The sequence below is a fragment of the Oryzias latipes genome, chromosome 13, assembly GCF_002234675.1.
Source record: "Oryzias latipes chromosome 13, ASM223467v1".
In the NCBI taxonomy this organism is placed as follows: domain Eukaryota; kingdom Metazoa; phylum Chordata; class Actinopteri; order Beloniformes; family Adrianichthyidae; genus Oryzias; species Oryzias latipes.
Window position 1 is genome coordinate 7,892,270 of NC_019871.2, and position 13,177 is coordinate 7,905,446.

At 42.2% G+C, this 13,177-nt stretch overlaps 1 protein-coding gene across 1 annotated transcript in view; it reads right to left on the reverse strand.

Moving 5' to 3' along the window:
- The window catches only part of LOC101174366 (T-lymphoma invasion and metastasis-inducing protein 1), a 54,323-nt gene that overhangs the window by 8,781 nt on the left and 32,365 nt on the right, over positions 1-13,177 (reverse strand). The window contains exons 13-17 of the mRNA XM_011482332.3: positions 12,468-12,549; positions 12,219-12,305; positions 11,491-11,703; positions 10,182-10,282; positions 632-817 (exon numbers count right to left, since the gene is read on the reverse strand). Coding sequence (XP_011480634.1) covers positions 632-817; positions 10,182-10,282; positions 11,491-11,703; positions 12,219-12,305; positions 12,468-12,549 — 669 coding nt within the window. The remainder of the gene's footprint in view (positions 1-631; positions 818-10,181; positions 10,283-11,490; positions 11,704-12,218; positions 12,306-12,467; positions 12,550-13,177) is intronic.

A 13,177-nucleotide genomic window follows, 5' to 3' on the forward strand; every position in this document is an offset into this window, starting at 1 on the left:
TGTGAATGGATTTGACATTAATTCTTGTTTACTTTTTTGTTTGTTCACATTTTTAATTTACGCTTGATTATCTTGCAAGAAATACAAATAATCTGGAAAACTTCACCTGCACTGTTCAGTATCAGGTATTTATCTCTGAGTCACACTGGTTGAATTTCTGGCTAAAGATGTTCTGATCGTTTTTATGTCAGTGAAACTGATCGTTCAAAATCAACCAAGATCGAGCATAAATTATTATATGAATCGAATTGTCATTCAAATGAATGGTCACACCCCTGCTACCCAGTATGTCAGACCATCTAGTTAATTACTTCATAATAGGTATTTGAACAAACTACAGAACACTAATATGTGATTTTTACAGTAATTTTGAAATGGATAAACATTTTAATTAGATTTGCCTTCTTTCATCTCATTTCTCAAACCCCTTTTTTTCTCCTGAGTCCAAATGGAACCATAGAGGAAAAAAATAAGGAAAAAAAATCTGAAGTACCTTCCTTTCATGCCCAGAGACTAATAAATCATGAGCAGACAATACAGACACAGTTATGTGTAAGCTGAGCACAACACAAAAACTCAGATTGATGAAAAAGAAATCAAGGTTTACAAGATTAAAACGACTGATACTCACTTTGACGTATGTGCGTTCTGTCTCCACAAGTTCACAGATGACTTTGCGGAGCTTGTCGGCATCCGACAGCTGCCGGAGAGTCGCTGTGGGTGGAAAAGGTGAGTCCGGGCTGGGCGAAGAGGACTCGCAATCCAAGGGATTCATATCATGGAGACTGCGACAGAAGGCAGCGACCTGCTCTGTACTCTGCAAATAAAGTCCCAGAAAAAAAGCAAAAACGTTGATCTCAAAAATGATTCACAGTCCACAACTGAAGTGCTGAAATCTGACAACAGCAATGGAGACAGCACCTTAAATATTATTGCACAAGCGCCACCCTCTACTCATGGATGTGCACAGATTCATGACTGTGCAGAGAGTGAGCCTGGAAAGAGGCAGCTCTATAAAAAATATCCTTTGCACTAATTTGCTCTATTTTCAGACCATCATAACTATGGCTTCCCGCCCTCTCTTTTCCACTGACATCCCAACCTTCCCTTGTGATTTTTTTTCCTTGCTGATGGATCTGTGGTGTAATGAATCCTCTCTTCCACGGTATCAAAATATACACACAACAGTGTCTGTCCACATAGAGCAAGTATGGGTTTCCATGGTGACCAACCCTGATGTGCATTAGACTATTATTTTGGACGAAAATAAACCCCCTCGACAAAAGCCTCCATGGCCGAGCAAATGTGTTTACTTTGTTTTGCAAAAAGTCATGGCTTAATAAAATCCTACTTTGAATTTGAACACAAAAGGCACAAAAAGGTCTGTATGCTGTTGTACGACAGCATTTTCATTTAGTTGCACAAAACAAACATCAACAAGAAGGGTCATTTAATGCAACTGTGGGCACACAAACACAAAAACCTATTTTGGAACAATACCACCCCACATAATTTCAGGAAACTAAGATGTATCAGATTAAATGTGTACATTTTGGACTTGGAAAATGCCATTTAATTTCTCTAGAGATACTAAATAAATCCAACCATAGCAAGTATTATAGACCCACTGCAATAAAAATTGTGTTTTTGGTATTTTTAACATGTTCTTCAAATATTTTTCTCATGAGGACATATTGTATAAAGAAAACTAAAACTGTGTTTCTGAGTATTTCTTTTTTCACATCGATCTGAATATTACAAAAAATATGCTGCACCCTTGTAGGTGTGACATGGAACATGCAACAGTAAGCCAACAGCTCCCTGGTCTGCTCCATCCTCATGCGACCATTTGCAGACAAATAGATCCAGTAATGTCTTCACTGTCCTCGACTGAGCCGGCATCTGGCTCTAAACTGTTCTGCTGTATAGCTGTACAGTTAGCGGGAGATAGTGGCCCCGCCCACAACTCAAAGGCGAAATCCTAATGAACTACTGCCGCTCTGCAGAAAACAAGAGTTTTTTGGATTGTGACTATAATCATAATTAAAAGACGAATGGGAAGACCCACTCTGATCAGGAATTACTGAAAGAGCAGGAATAAGTCAAAAACCGCTACAGCTCTATTTACACAAGTTTGAAAATGGCAATGATTATCCGCCTTGATTTTCAATAAGAGATTTCTTTTTCTCTCTGACAAAACCATAAACTCCCAGACCACATAATATTATTTTTCATTAAAGTAAATTGCAAGTCTTCAATTTCTGATTGATTGATTTTGACTTGAATCATAGAAAGCATGTTATGAAATAAAACCTAGAGCACAAAGCCAAATAGTAACAAATGTTGAAGTTCCTCCAAAGGCCACTGTGGGATGGTTTCCTTTTCACTTTCATGGTAAACTGTCCGACTAGACTCAAAAAAATAAATAGATGTACGGCACAGTTACAAGAACTTGCTTTATTTCCCACAGGGAGGGAAAGGTTTTGATTTTATAGGAGCTCAAATTTATATGCAAACAAAGGTGTTTTATTTTTGATTAACACCAAAACTCACTTTTCTTCTATCCTAGGAAATCTTTGAAATGTTGTCAAACTCAGCAGAGTAATCTCAATCTATATGCCTGATGCACTTCATGTTTTACGCTAAAAATGCTAGAATAACCCCCAGAGTTAATTATTTAATTATTAACCACAGTTTTGTCATTACCAGTAGGCAAGATTCTAACCTAGACACAAAAGTGAAATATAGCAGCAGACAAAAAAGTCGGTGCCTCTTAATCTTATTTTATCTTTCAGTCTCACTTACACATCCATATTTTTGAACCGCAGATGGAGGCTTAAAAAAAGCAAACAGGCAATGATAAAGCTTGTAAACTAATAATGATCTAGCTTACGGACTTCAAGCACCATAGAAAAACTACGGTAGTAGACAATGAAATTGTTAAATAATAAAAAATGTAGTTCAATATATTTTGTCTAATGTAGGGCTGAACGATATGAAAAGAACTCGCGATCTGCAATATTAGTGATCAATATTGTGAGGACAACATAAGTTCTGATTCATGTACAAATAGCAAAACAACCAAAAACATTATTCCCTTTTCACTGCAACAGTTTAAAAAGGAGTCAACGCAAATTACACTCCAAATGACCCTCCTCTACAAAGGAGGCGAGCATCAAACACAAAGGGGCTCCATCTGATTGGTCAAATGCATAAAGGGATTTATTTGATTAGTTAAAAACCTCAAGTTGCAATAAGGTTGTTTTAGCACATTTAAGGTAACCATTTATCGCAATTTTCACTGACTTTTGCGATATGTGTATTGCACAGTTTGATATTGCGTTAACGATAAATTTGCAACTTATTGTGCAGGCCTAATCTAATGGTTTAATGAATGTACATTTTTAGAAAAAAAAAAAACGATTCCATTGTTGGATCTACTAACTGGTTTGTGGTAAACTGTTTGGAACCAAAACCACCTCATGTTGGATCTCTTTGTCTATGAAGAAAGCTACAAACAGACACTTTAAACTGAACAACACCTATTTTTATGCTGAACTTCCAAATGCAGACTCGTTTTCATTCCTTTTGAAACAACTAGAGCATTGAACAACTGAATCTTGCAGCAAAAAGACCCTCGTTTCGAGAAAGATTTGATCATCATAGTTTAAGAAAGTATATCTTAGAGACTAAAATAAAATAAAAAAAGGGAATTCTTGTTAACACAATTGTTTGTAACCCACTGGTAATTGTTTTTTATTTAATTAAAGACATTTTGCCCAAAATGCACTCATTTCTAAGGGGACTGTTTTTTGCAGTGAATATATTCTATTTTTTGCTAATTGTTTCTGCATTTTGGACCAAAACACGGTATTTCTGCAGCTAAAAGTACAATATTTTGTACTTTGTTTTTCATGCACATTTTTGTTTGGTTAGGAGAACAGTCACAGCCCTGTAGCAGTCATCACGCACTTGGAGAATTCACACCTTTGCATGTCTGAGTGCATGGAGAGTCATGACATGATGGTGAGAAAGGAGCACCAGAGAAACGAGGCAATCATCCTCATAGTATGAATCACAAAATACAACAACTGATTGTTTTCTTTTGAGGTCTAAGATGGAAAATAAAAAGTACAGAGAGGATGATATGATCTGAAACGGACAGACATCAGCTGGGGTGAGATCTAAGGAGAATGCCCTGCTGCATGTAGAGTTTAATTTCCCTATTATCTTGTGTAGCACTCAACCAGTTACAGGGCAACTCTGCACCATAACAATGACTCACAGCTTCCTGTCTTCAGAAGCCAGAAATGGGACTTCAAGCAAAAAGAAAAAGATGAAGGGAGTGTCGTCCCCCAGCCAAAACCCCCACAAAGACAACAGCTGTCACAGAAGCAGCAGCAGCAAAAGCAGGTAAACAGATATCTCACCAGATGAAGCATGTCATAGATGGAGTCTGAGGAGCGCTTTCTGTGCTTGCTCCACTTCAGGACAGACATAGTCCAGTGAAGGTGGACACTCAGGCTTTGAGGAGTCAAACTCTAACACATTTCTGAGCTCTTTTGTCCTCGCTGGTTCAGAAAAGGAAGGTGCTGTGGTGCTTGTGATGAAGGATGAGCAGAACTGCTCAGCCTCCTCCTCTCCGCCCACCAGCACTTACAGCCATCCAACTCCCCTTCTTTTTTTTTGCGCCTTCGCGGTCTGCTGTAGTTCTGTCACTTGTATTTCTCCCTACCCTTCTCTCCCTCTCTCTCTCTTCTTTACAGGCTGGGTAAACTCGGGCACACTGAGTGACTGTGAAGATCTGCCTAACTCGGCCACCATAGTAAATGATTCCCGATAATCCACATGACTGGACAGAGAAAAGCTGCAAGAGGGGACGAGACTCCTCCTCCTCAAGGTTGCAGCGGAGCAGGACTGCCTGGGTAAGCAACACGTGATTAGAATACAAATGCAGGGTTTCAAGAAGTGGGGAGAGGGAAGCTGCAGAGGAGAAACCCTGGAGGGGAAGGTAAACTAAAGTAAATCTGTACAAATAGTTTAGCGAGGCAAAAAAAAACCCCACATCTGAGACAGGAAATAATTTAATAAATCATCATATGCAATATTGGCTCCAGTGATTAGGGGAACACAATGCGAAAATGTCAAGTACACACACCTGCTCATTTTAGCACATGCACAACTCCCACGCCTCTGAGGTGAAGTTATCTAACAGTCTTCTGAGCTTGACATCGCTGCTTTGACTGAAGTCATAGCTAGTGGCTTTGCAGCATTTACCAATCTTGTAATTTAAAGATGAATGTGTCACAAAGTCACTCTGAAGGTCATTTTGAAAATGTATCACAGCTAAAAAACCTGTTTGGTTAGACTTCTGTGATGCAAATTGATGGCGTGCCCCTTTGTATTTAATTGGAAAGGCTGTAGCTCACTGGGTTGAAGAGTAGGTTGGGGGTTCAAATCCAAGGCTTGTCGGTTAGTGTTCTTGGCAACAAACCTAAAGACCCACTTCGATGAAAATGTAATTTTTTGGGTTTTTAACATGTACTGCTGGCAAATTTGTCATGTTGGAGGACATATGTGAAAGAATGACTTTCTCTGTTTTACTATATCTGATCTTATTTTATTATATTTAGCAGGAGAGCGTGCAAACAGATGGATAATGGGAAGTGTGGGCCCGGATTACTCTGTGCCAACAGTCCCACCCACAACTCTGTGGCAAATTTCGGATGAATTCCTGCCACTGAAGACACTAAGTCCGAGAAAACCACTGTTTTTGTATTTTGGTTAAATAAAGCCTACTTATTAATAATCGAAGAATACTGGGAAAGCTTTGAAAATAGATCAAAACCTTGAGTTTCACATTGCCCTCAACACCAAATTAAACTGAAAGCTGCTGCTTAGTAAAAATGTGGTAGAGGAAATTGTAAACTCAGTAAAGCTGCTTAGAGATCGACAAGTCAGCTTAGTCACATGCAGCTGACTCAGCAGGATTTCAAGAAAAAGTGTTGTTACCACTGCTGCAGCATTTTAATCCTGCAATGATTTCTCCTCACTTTCCCTTGTGACACATTGAGTAAAGTTTTCAAGTAAACCTCTGAACTAGTTATGGTGTATATTCATGTAAAAGACAAGTAAGTTACTTTCAAGACCAACTCCAATCATCTTTTGATTCATTCTAAGAGTGTTCCCAGTGGAATTTTTAGTAATAATTAAAGTGTTTTTAGCCAAAAACTAGTTTCTGCAAAGTGGCAGTAGTTTATTAGAACCCCCACACACACAAACACACACACACACACACATTGCTGAGAGCTCTCTATTTATCAAAGCTACAGTTTTGCTCCAGATACCAGCTCAGGTGAGGAAAACAAAGACATACATGGATCTAGTCGTCTACTAGTGGATGCATCAGAATGGAGTGCAGCAGGGGGCTTGTTGCCCGCCCAGGGTAATTCCTATATAAAAAATAGGATCTTTTTCAATCAACATTTTGTTATCTGCTCCTGAGTTACGACAATTTGAATAAAAAATAAATTTAAAATGCAATTTTGAGATAATTTTTTTTGGTCCTCTATTAACAGAAAAATGCCACAAGAACACATTGAAACCTCAAAATGTTCAGAGTGAGTCCCTTAAAAATGATGTCACGACCTAACAATATGATGTGGAGAAGAACTGAAGTTTTGTTAACCCTTGTGCTATCCTAGGAACTTTACCATTGGGAGTTGGGTCATCTAGACCCACTAGAAAGTGCACTGAACCTTTTTTCTTCAATGATATGTGATCTTCACTGGTGTCCATGGATTACATGAAATCTTTCCACCTTTATCCACCTTTGTCATGGTAGGGAGAACACGTCAATGTAAGGGTGGGGTCATCTAAGATAGCAGAAGGGTTACTAGAAAAAAAAATCCATTGCAACATTTCTGGGACAAACATTCGCTTTACCGACAGAATAAAACTTCTACTATAATAAAAAGCTGTGGGTTTTTGCATTCAGAAACTTCTTTCAGTCAAAGACAAAACTCAATTTAAATGATAAACATCTGTATTACTTTGTTCCATTAATAAGCCTGAGGAGAAATCAGCGCTTCTTGAGCTAATGTTCAGATAAATCTTTATAAAAACTTTTGCTCCGTTGGTCGGGGGGTCGGGTCCGGCGCCTGGGTGGGGCGGGGGGCGCTGCGTGGTCCTCTGGGCTTGGGTGTGGGGGTGCGTGGTGGGGGGGTGGGGTGGTGGTCTGGCTTGGCTTGGGGGGGTGGTCCCTTTGCCTGTGCTGGGGGGGGGTTGGCGGGGGGCGCTGCTCGGGGGGGGGGGGGCAGCGGCGCTGGATGGGCTTCCCGTCTACACCTGGGGCTGGGATCGGCCCTTCCCTGGCTCTGGGGCGGGACGGGACAACCCTCTTGGGGCCCCCGGTCGCTCTGGGTGTCATCCGCTTCGGCTGCGGGGTCTGGGGGTGGGGTGGGGTGGGGGTCTTGTCGGCCCTGTCCTGTGGGGGGGCATTCTGGGGGAGGGGGGGGGGCACTATTGGTACGGGGCAGGGGGGGTTGACGGGTCGGGGTCTCCGCTGAGGCCATCGGCGGTTTCCCCGGCCGGTTGGCTGCCTCGGTCCCGTCGAGGCCTGACCAGAGCTCTTCTAGGGCCGGCGTTTGGGGGTGGGGGCCTGGGCTTGCTCCGGGGGGGGGCGGCGCTTTCTGGCTCCCCTCTCTCTGTGTGGGGGTGGTGGTGCTGGGCCTGGGGTGTCTGCGCCTCCGGGGGTGGGGCCCCGGGGCTGGGGCCCCGGGGCTGGGTGGGCCTGGCCCCCTTGCTGGGGGGGGGCGGGGGGGGGGGGCTGTTTGACCACCGGGGTCACCTCATAATAGGGTGAGGGGGTGGGGGGCTTAGCCTGCGATGAGCCTTGGGGGGGGGGTTTACTGGGCAGTGGCCCCCCTCCTGTGGTTGCCGTATGGAGTGGGCCCCCCCTCTTTCGGTTTTATTTGCACCTTAGACATGTAGGGCCCTTGGTAGGGGGGGTGCTTGGACATCACTGCCAGCAAGCAGCGGATGTCCTCCTAGCACCCTACCCACCAATTTTAACCGCACCTTAGACATTTAGGGCCCCTTGGTGGGGAGGGTGAGGGGACACACACTCTCTCAAACACACATACACGCACACACATTTTGCAAGGAAGGTGGGACCTAGGACCATCTGTCCCCTGCCTCTTCCCTGGTGGGGGGTACGGGCCCCTTTGCAACGGCGGCTGTGTCCCCGGGGTGCCGGCTTCCTGGGCCCGGCGGTGCTCTCTCCGCGCGGTGGGGGGGTTCACATTACATCTGAGCCGGGGGTGTTCGTGTCCCTGGGGGGTGGGTTCTGGTCCTTGCTCCTGAGTGCTGGGCCCCGCCAAATTTCCAACTGTGGCCGAGCCTGGTCGGGCCATATTTACAACACCCCTTGTGGGCCCTCTTTTTTCCCCGGGGTTCCCCCCTCCTGGGCGGGGGCGGCGGGCCCCTGCCTCGCTCCTCCCTGGACCAACCGTGGGCCGGGCGGATGGCTGCCTGGAGTGCGGAGTGGGTCTCCCTTGGGGGGTCCTGGCTCGTACCTGGGGTTGGGGCGGGGGGATGCCCGGAACTCCTGGGTGGTGGTGGGGTGCTCGTCTGGGGCTGTGGGCGTCCTTCTCCGGTGGGGCCCTGCGCTGGGTTCTCCCGGCGCGGCGGGGGGGCTGCTCTCCTGGTTGGGCTGGGGCGGCGCCCTCTTTCCCTCCGTGCCTCCCTGCTCTCTGGCTCTGGGGGCCTTGCGGCGGCCCTGCTGGCCCTGGCCTGGGTGGCGGGCTTGGTCGCCCGGGCGGCGGTTGTTCCCTGCCGGTTCCCGTGTGGCGTTGGGGGGATTCCGGCTGCCGCTGCTGGTGCAGTGGGGGTCTTGGGGTGGGGATGGCTGGGCACTCTCCCTCCTTCTTTTCACGTTCCACCATCCATTTTAGAAGAACATAAACACTCACCTGAGCACAGGTGTTAGCTCAACAGACTGAATGACTGAAATATTTCACACTAGTTGGTTTTAAGGCATAAGTATGCGTGTGAACATTATCTGTTTTGTGTACATGTCGACAGGTGGACATTTTTGCAACTAACAGGTGTGTTTATAACATTTGAGTGTGTGTGGACAGGCTCCGCCCTTTTTTTTGTTTTTTTTTTACATTTAAACCTTACCATAATGATTAACAACCAGTAAACTTGTTGCTTTATGCTGCTTCATGGTCTTATCCCCCTTCCCCTCCTATTATCACCCCCTACCCCCCCTCTCTCTAACGTCCCTCTCTCTTCTTCCCCTCTTTCCTTTTCCGTCCGGTCCAACACCAAAGATTTTCAGACATGTTTGAAATTAATAAAGTTTGGCCCCAATTACAAAAAGGGGTTTATTCAGACATACCTTTGGTTTGTCTGAAGATTAATAACCCCTCTTGTTAAAGTAAAATATGTCCAACCCAAGAGGCCCTCAGCTCTCATCTGTCTGCCTAGCTGTTGGACAGGACAAGTTAAAAAAAAAAAAAAAAAAAAAAAACTTTTGAGTTTTTATGAGTTTCTGCTATTAAAAGGCCTACAGTATCAGATAAGATGTTGCTTTTTACAGTGTAGATGAAAGGGAAAGAATGAATAGGCTGTAATGTGACATGCTGGGATTCAAAAGGGAAATTGAAGGGCCGATGAGGTTACTTAGTAAAGTTAGCTGACTTTATGTTTGTAGTCCTTTTCAAATCTATTTACCTGTAGATGACTTTAAACAACCACAGAAAAAAAAAACCTTCCTCTTTATTTACATGTATACACAGTTCAGACCAAAGGTTTGGACACACCTTCCCATTCATTTGAATGAGAAGGTATGTCCAAACCTTTGGTCTTTACAGTATATTAATCTTATATTAATCTTTAAGGTACTTTTTTCCAGCAGCAACAAATTGCTTGTTACCATTTTCTCTCATTGTTTTATCACATCCCAAACCTGGTACGCTTTTGTAACAAGAATCTTTGTCCTTTAAAGAAGGCTGCACTGCTTTCATAAACAACGTGAGCCAGTAACAGATGGTGACTCAAACTGTGCTGCGGCAAAATGTTAATGAGCACCTTTATTTCATAACAACGCAAAGCTGAGATGAAAAAGAAACGAGTGTGCGAGCTGTTCAGTGTCTTTTCTTTTCCTGGGCACTTACTTTTCTGCACTCATCAAAGTCACTGAAGCTCTCGTCGTCATCATCCAAGCTGTCTGCTGAGCCTTCCAGCAGCAGTCCTACTCTGTCGTCCAGGATCTCCTCTGCATCCAAACAAAAACAGTTATCTATTTCACAAACCTGGTTTGGTCACTTTTGTAGCATTTGGAAATTTTAATTATACTTGAAACTTGTTTTTCATAGTTCACAAAAGCTTTCATGATGAAGGAACCTGCAGAAAAACTTTGCAATGTTGAACAATTATGTCACAAAATGAAATCTTTGGTTGCATTATGAACAATTAATTCAAATTTGCCTACCTCTTCATTTCTACCTCATTTAGGAATTCTTTGTTCATGAGCCTTGAGCTGATAAACACCAATATCTGCAACTGATGACTCATTCATCCATTATAACCTAACATAGATTGTGTCCAAATGAGCCTATTGTTACAGCTTTACAAACTGCAGTAACAATTCGGGAGCTTTTTATATTTATAATTTTTTATTTTTTTATTTTATTGTACAAAACATGAATAGATTAAACAAATAATTGGGCTGATTCCATATAAAACTGTTTTTCAGCAGGTTCCTCCTCTGCAGGACACGAAACTCAGACATACGACATACATGACAAGACAAAACCAAACAACCACACAATCTGTGAAATAGTTAAAGTCCATCCTTATTACAACAGCTACATGTATGTTCTTACTCATATTTTTCTAAACTTTTCCCTTAACACTGTCAAAGTCTACTTTTTTTGCATAAAGTTTCTTTTTTTTCAATTATTTTATTTCATAAAACACACAACATGGACTTTGGAATTAACTATTGTATTAACAATATCCTAAATAAATAAAAAAGTCTTCCAGATGCTGCATGCTTGTGTTTTTTGTTGTTTTTGCTAATTTGAAAAAAAAAGGCAATAGTAAAATCCACAGCAAAAATTAGTTTTCAAAAGAATTAGTAAAATAAGTTGCCATGTAATGGGTGCAATAAAATTGATTATTTATTAAAATGTAGGACATGCTGAGAACACCAAGTCAGTCCTACAAAAACAGTTAAAACAAATTATGACTACGTTTTTAAATATCTGATTATTCAGTAGTTAATAAAAAAACAGTAAATTGTGTCATAAGGAAAATATAATGTAGCACAACTATCTTAATCAAATGCATAATAACGAGATTCTCCTTATTTAAATGCAATTTTACAGACATGGAAAAACTTTATGCACGTTATGCAAACAGAGGTTTGGGTGCTCCTGCAGGACACGGTAACTTACTTTTTTAATCTATAATATGTCTCACCTTGACTTTGGGAGAAGATGTCAGTGTAGAGGTCTTCTGCCGCGTCGGAGCGCCGTGGCGGCAGGTAGCAGAGCTGCCGGCGCTCAACAGAGGGCAGAGTGTTGACCGTCAAAGCCAGCGAAGCTTGAGAGAATGCCGCCTTCATGTCGGAGAAATTGAGACTGTGGGAATCTTTTCCATTCAGCTGAAGGATTTCATCGCCGGCGTTTAAACCTAGAATGTTAAAGAAGTCCTTGAACATCTGCACAAGTCAAAGATGCAAAAAAATCTCTGAACTTTTTTCAATATGAATAAAAAGCTGAAGTCCCGTCTTTGTTTTTAAAGTAAAGTAAACTCTGACTGATCTGTTCTAGTACTCTGCAGGTTTCTCATATCTGCTGACATTCTGCACTTTGACCACCTCCATCAAAAAAGCTTAACATCTGACTAATCTGAGGGGTGACTCCGGGTCATTAGTGTAAAATATCTCATTTAGATGTCATGTGCAACATCAAAGACGACTCACGAGAAGCAGGTTTCTGATGATTACAGTAATCAACATCCCTCAGAAACATCACATAATCCAAACCTCTCTTTACCCGCTGAGTTAGCATCTGTTAATGCATTTGCAAAAGTGAGATCAGAGGAAAAAACATGGCAACCTTTTGGCTTTCCTGTCAATGCAACACGTGGAAAACCTGGTTTTACAGAGCGCCCATTTGGACAAGAACTATTAAAAAACTGTAAACCTTTTGCAAAGGCTAGTCCTCCCGCTTTTACGTCGGTTATATAGAGCTGCTGCACACCGTCCTCTTCCACCACCGAGATGGAGAAACCTGAGGAGGAGAGGGAAACATGGTAGGTGGGAGAAGAAGTTCAGAAGGAGCGAGGAGGATGACTAATGCATGTGGAAATGCTCTGAAAAGTAAGTCATGTAAAGGTCAGAAAAAATAACTCTGCACAAAACTAAAAAAGTCCACTCAACAAAAACTTCTTACCATAGCCAATCATACAGGATTCATCTCTGTCAAACTGGATGACTTTTGTTATTTTGGAGCACAGCTCGATTTCTTTGTAAAGCTGTGAAGAACAAAATGAACATATTATATAAATCCTGAAACAGCAGCCGGCTTCAATCACAGCGTGGTGGGTGGGTTATTGACAGCAGGAAACGAGAGCATTCATTTTCGGTATTCTTAGACAAAACAGCTCTGGCTTTGTTTCTGCTGCAGCTTTTCTTCACTGAAACAAGATTATGAGAAAATACATTCTGATCATTCCTGTCCAAAAAGGTTTTTTTAGCATTTGATCCTCCCAGATTACTGACCCTTTAATGAAAATACAAGCAATCATATTTACAAAAAAAAATGAGGATTGTTAGAATCCACAACAAAGAATTACTGGCATTAACATTTGCATGGCAATAACAGAATAGTGGCATGTTTGAAGACAAAAGGGGAATGGCTTGTTTTTCTTGTTTTTAACCTTCTTTTTTGTGGAATTTTTACATGATGGAGGACATTTATTTAGAAAGCTCAAAATCGCATTTCTGAGTATTTCTTTATACAACAAAAAATATTAATTGCTTATTGACTCTGGTGTTTTAAAAACTTTCGAAAAAGCATTTAGAAAAAGCACCTTCTATTCAAATGTGGACAACATAATCATCTCTGGAAAAGACTGACATTGTTTGTAAAATAGAAAAACA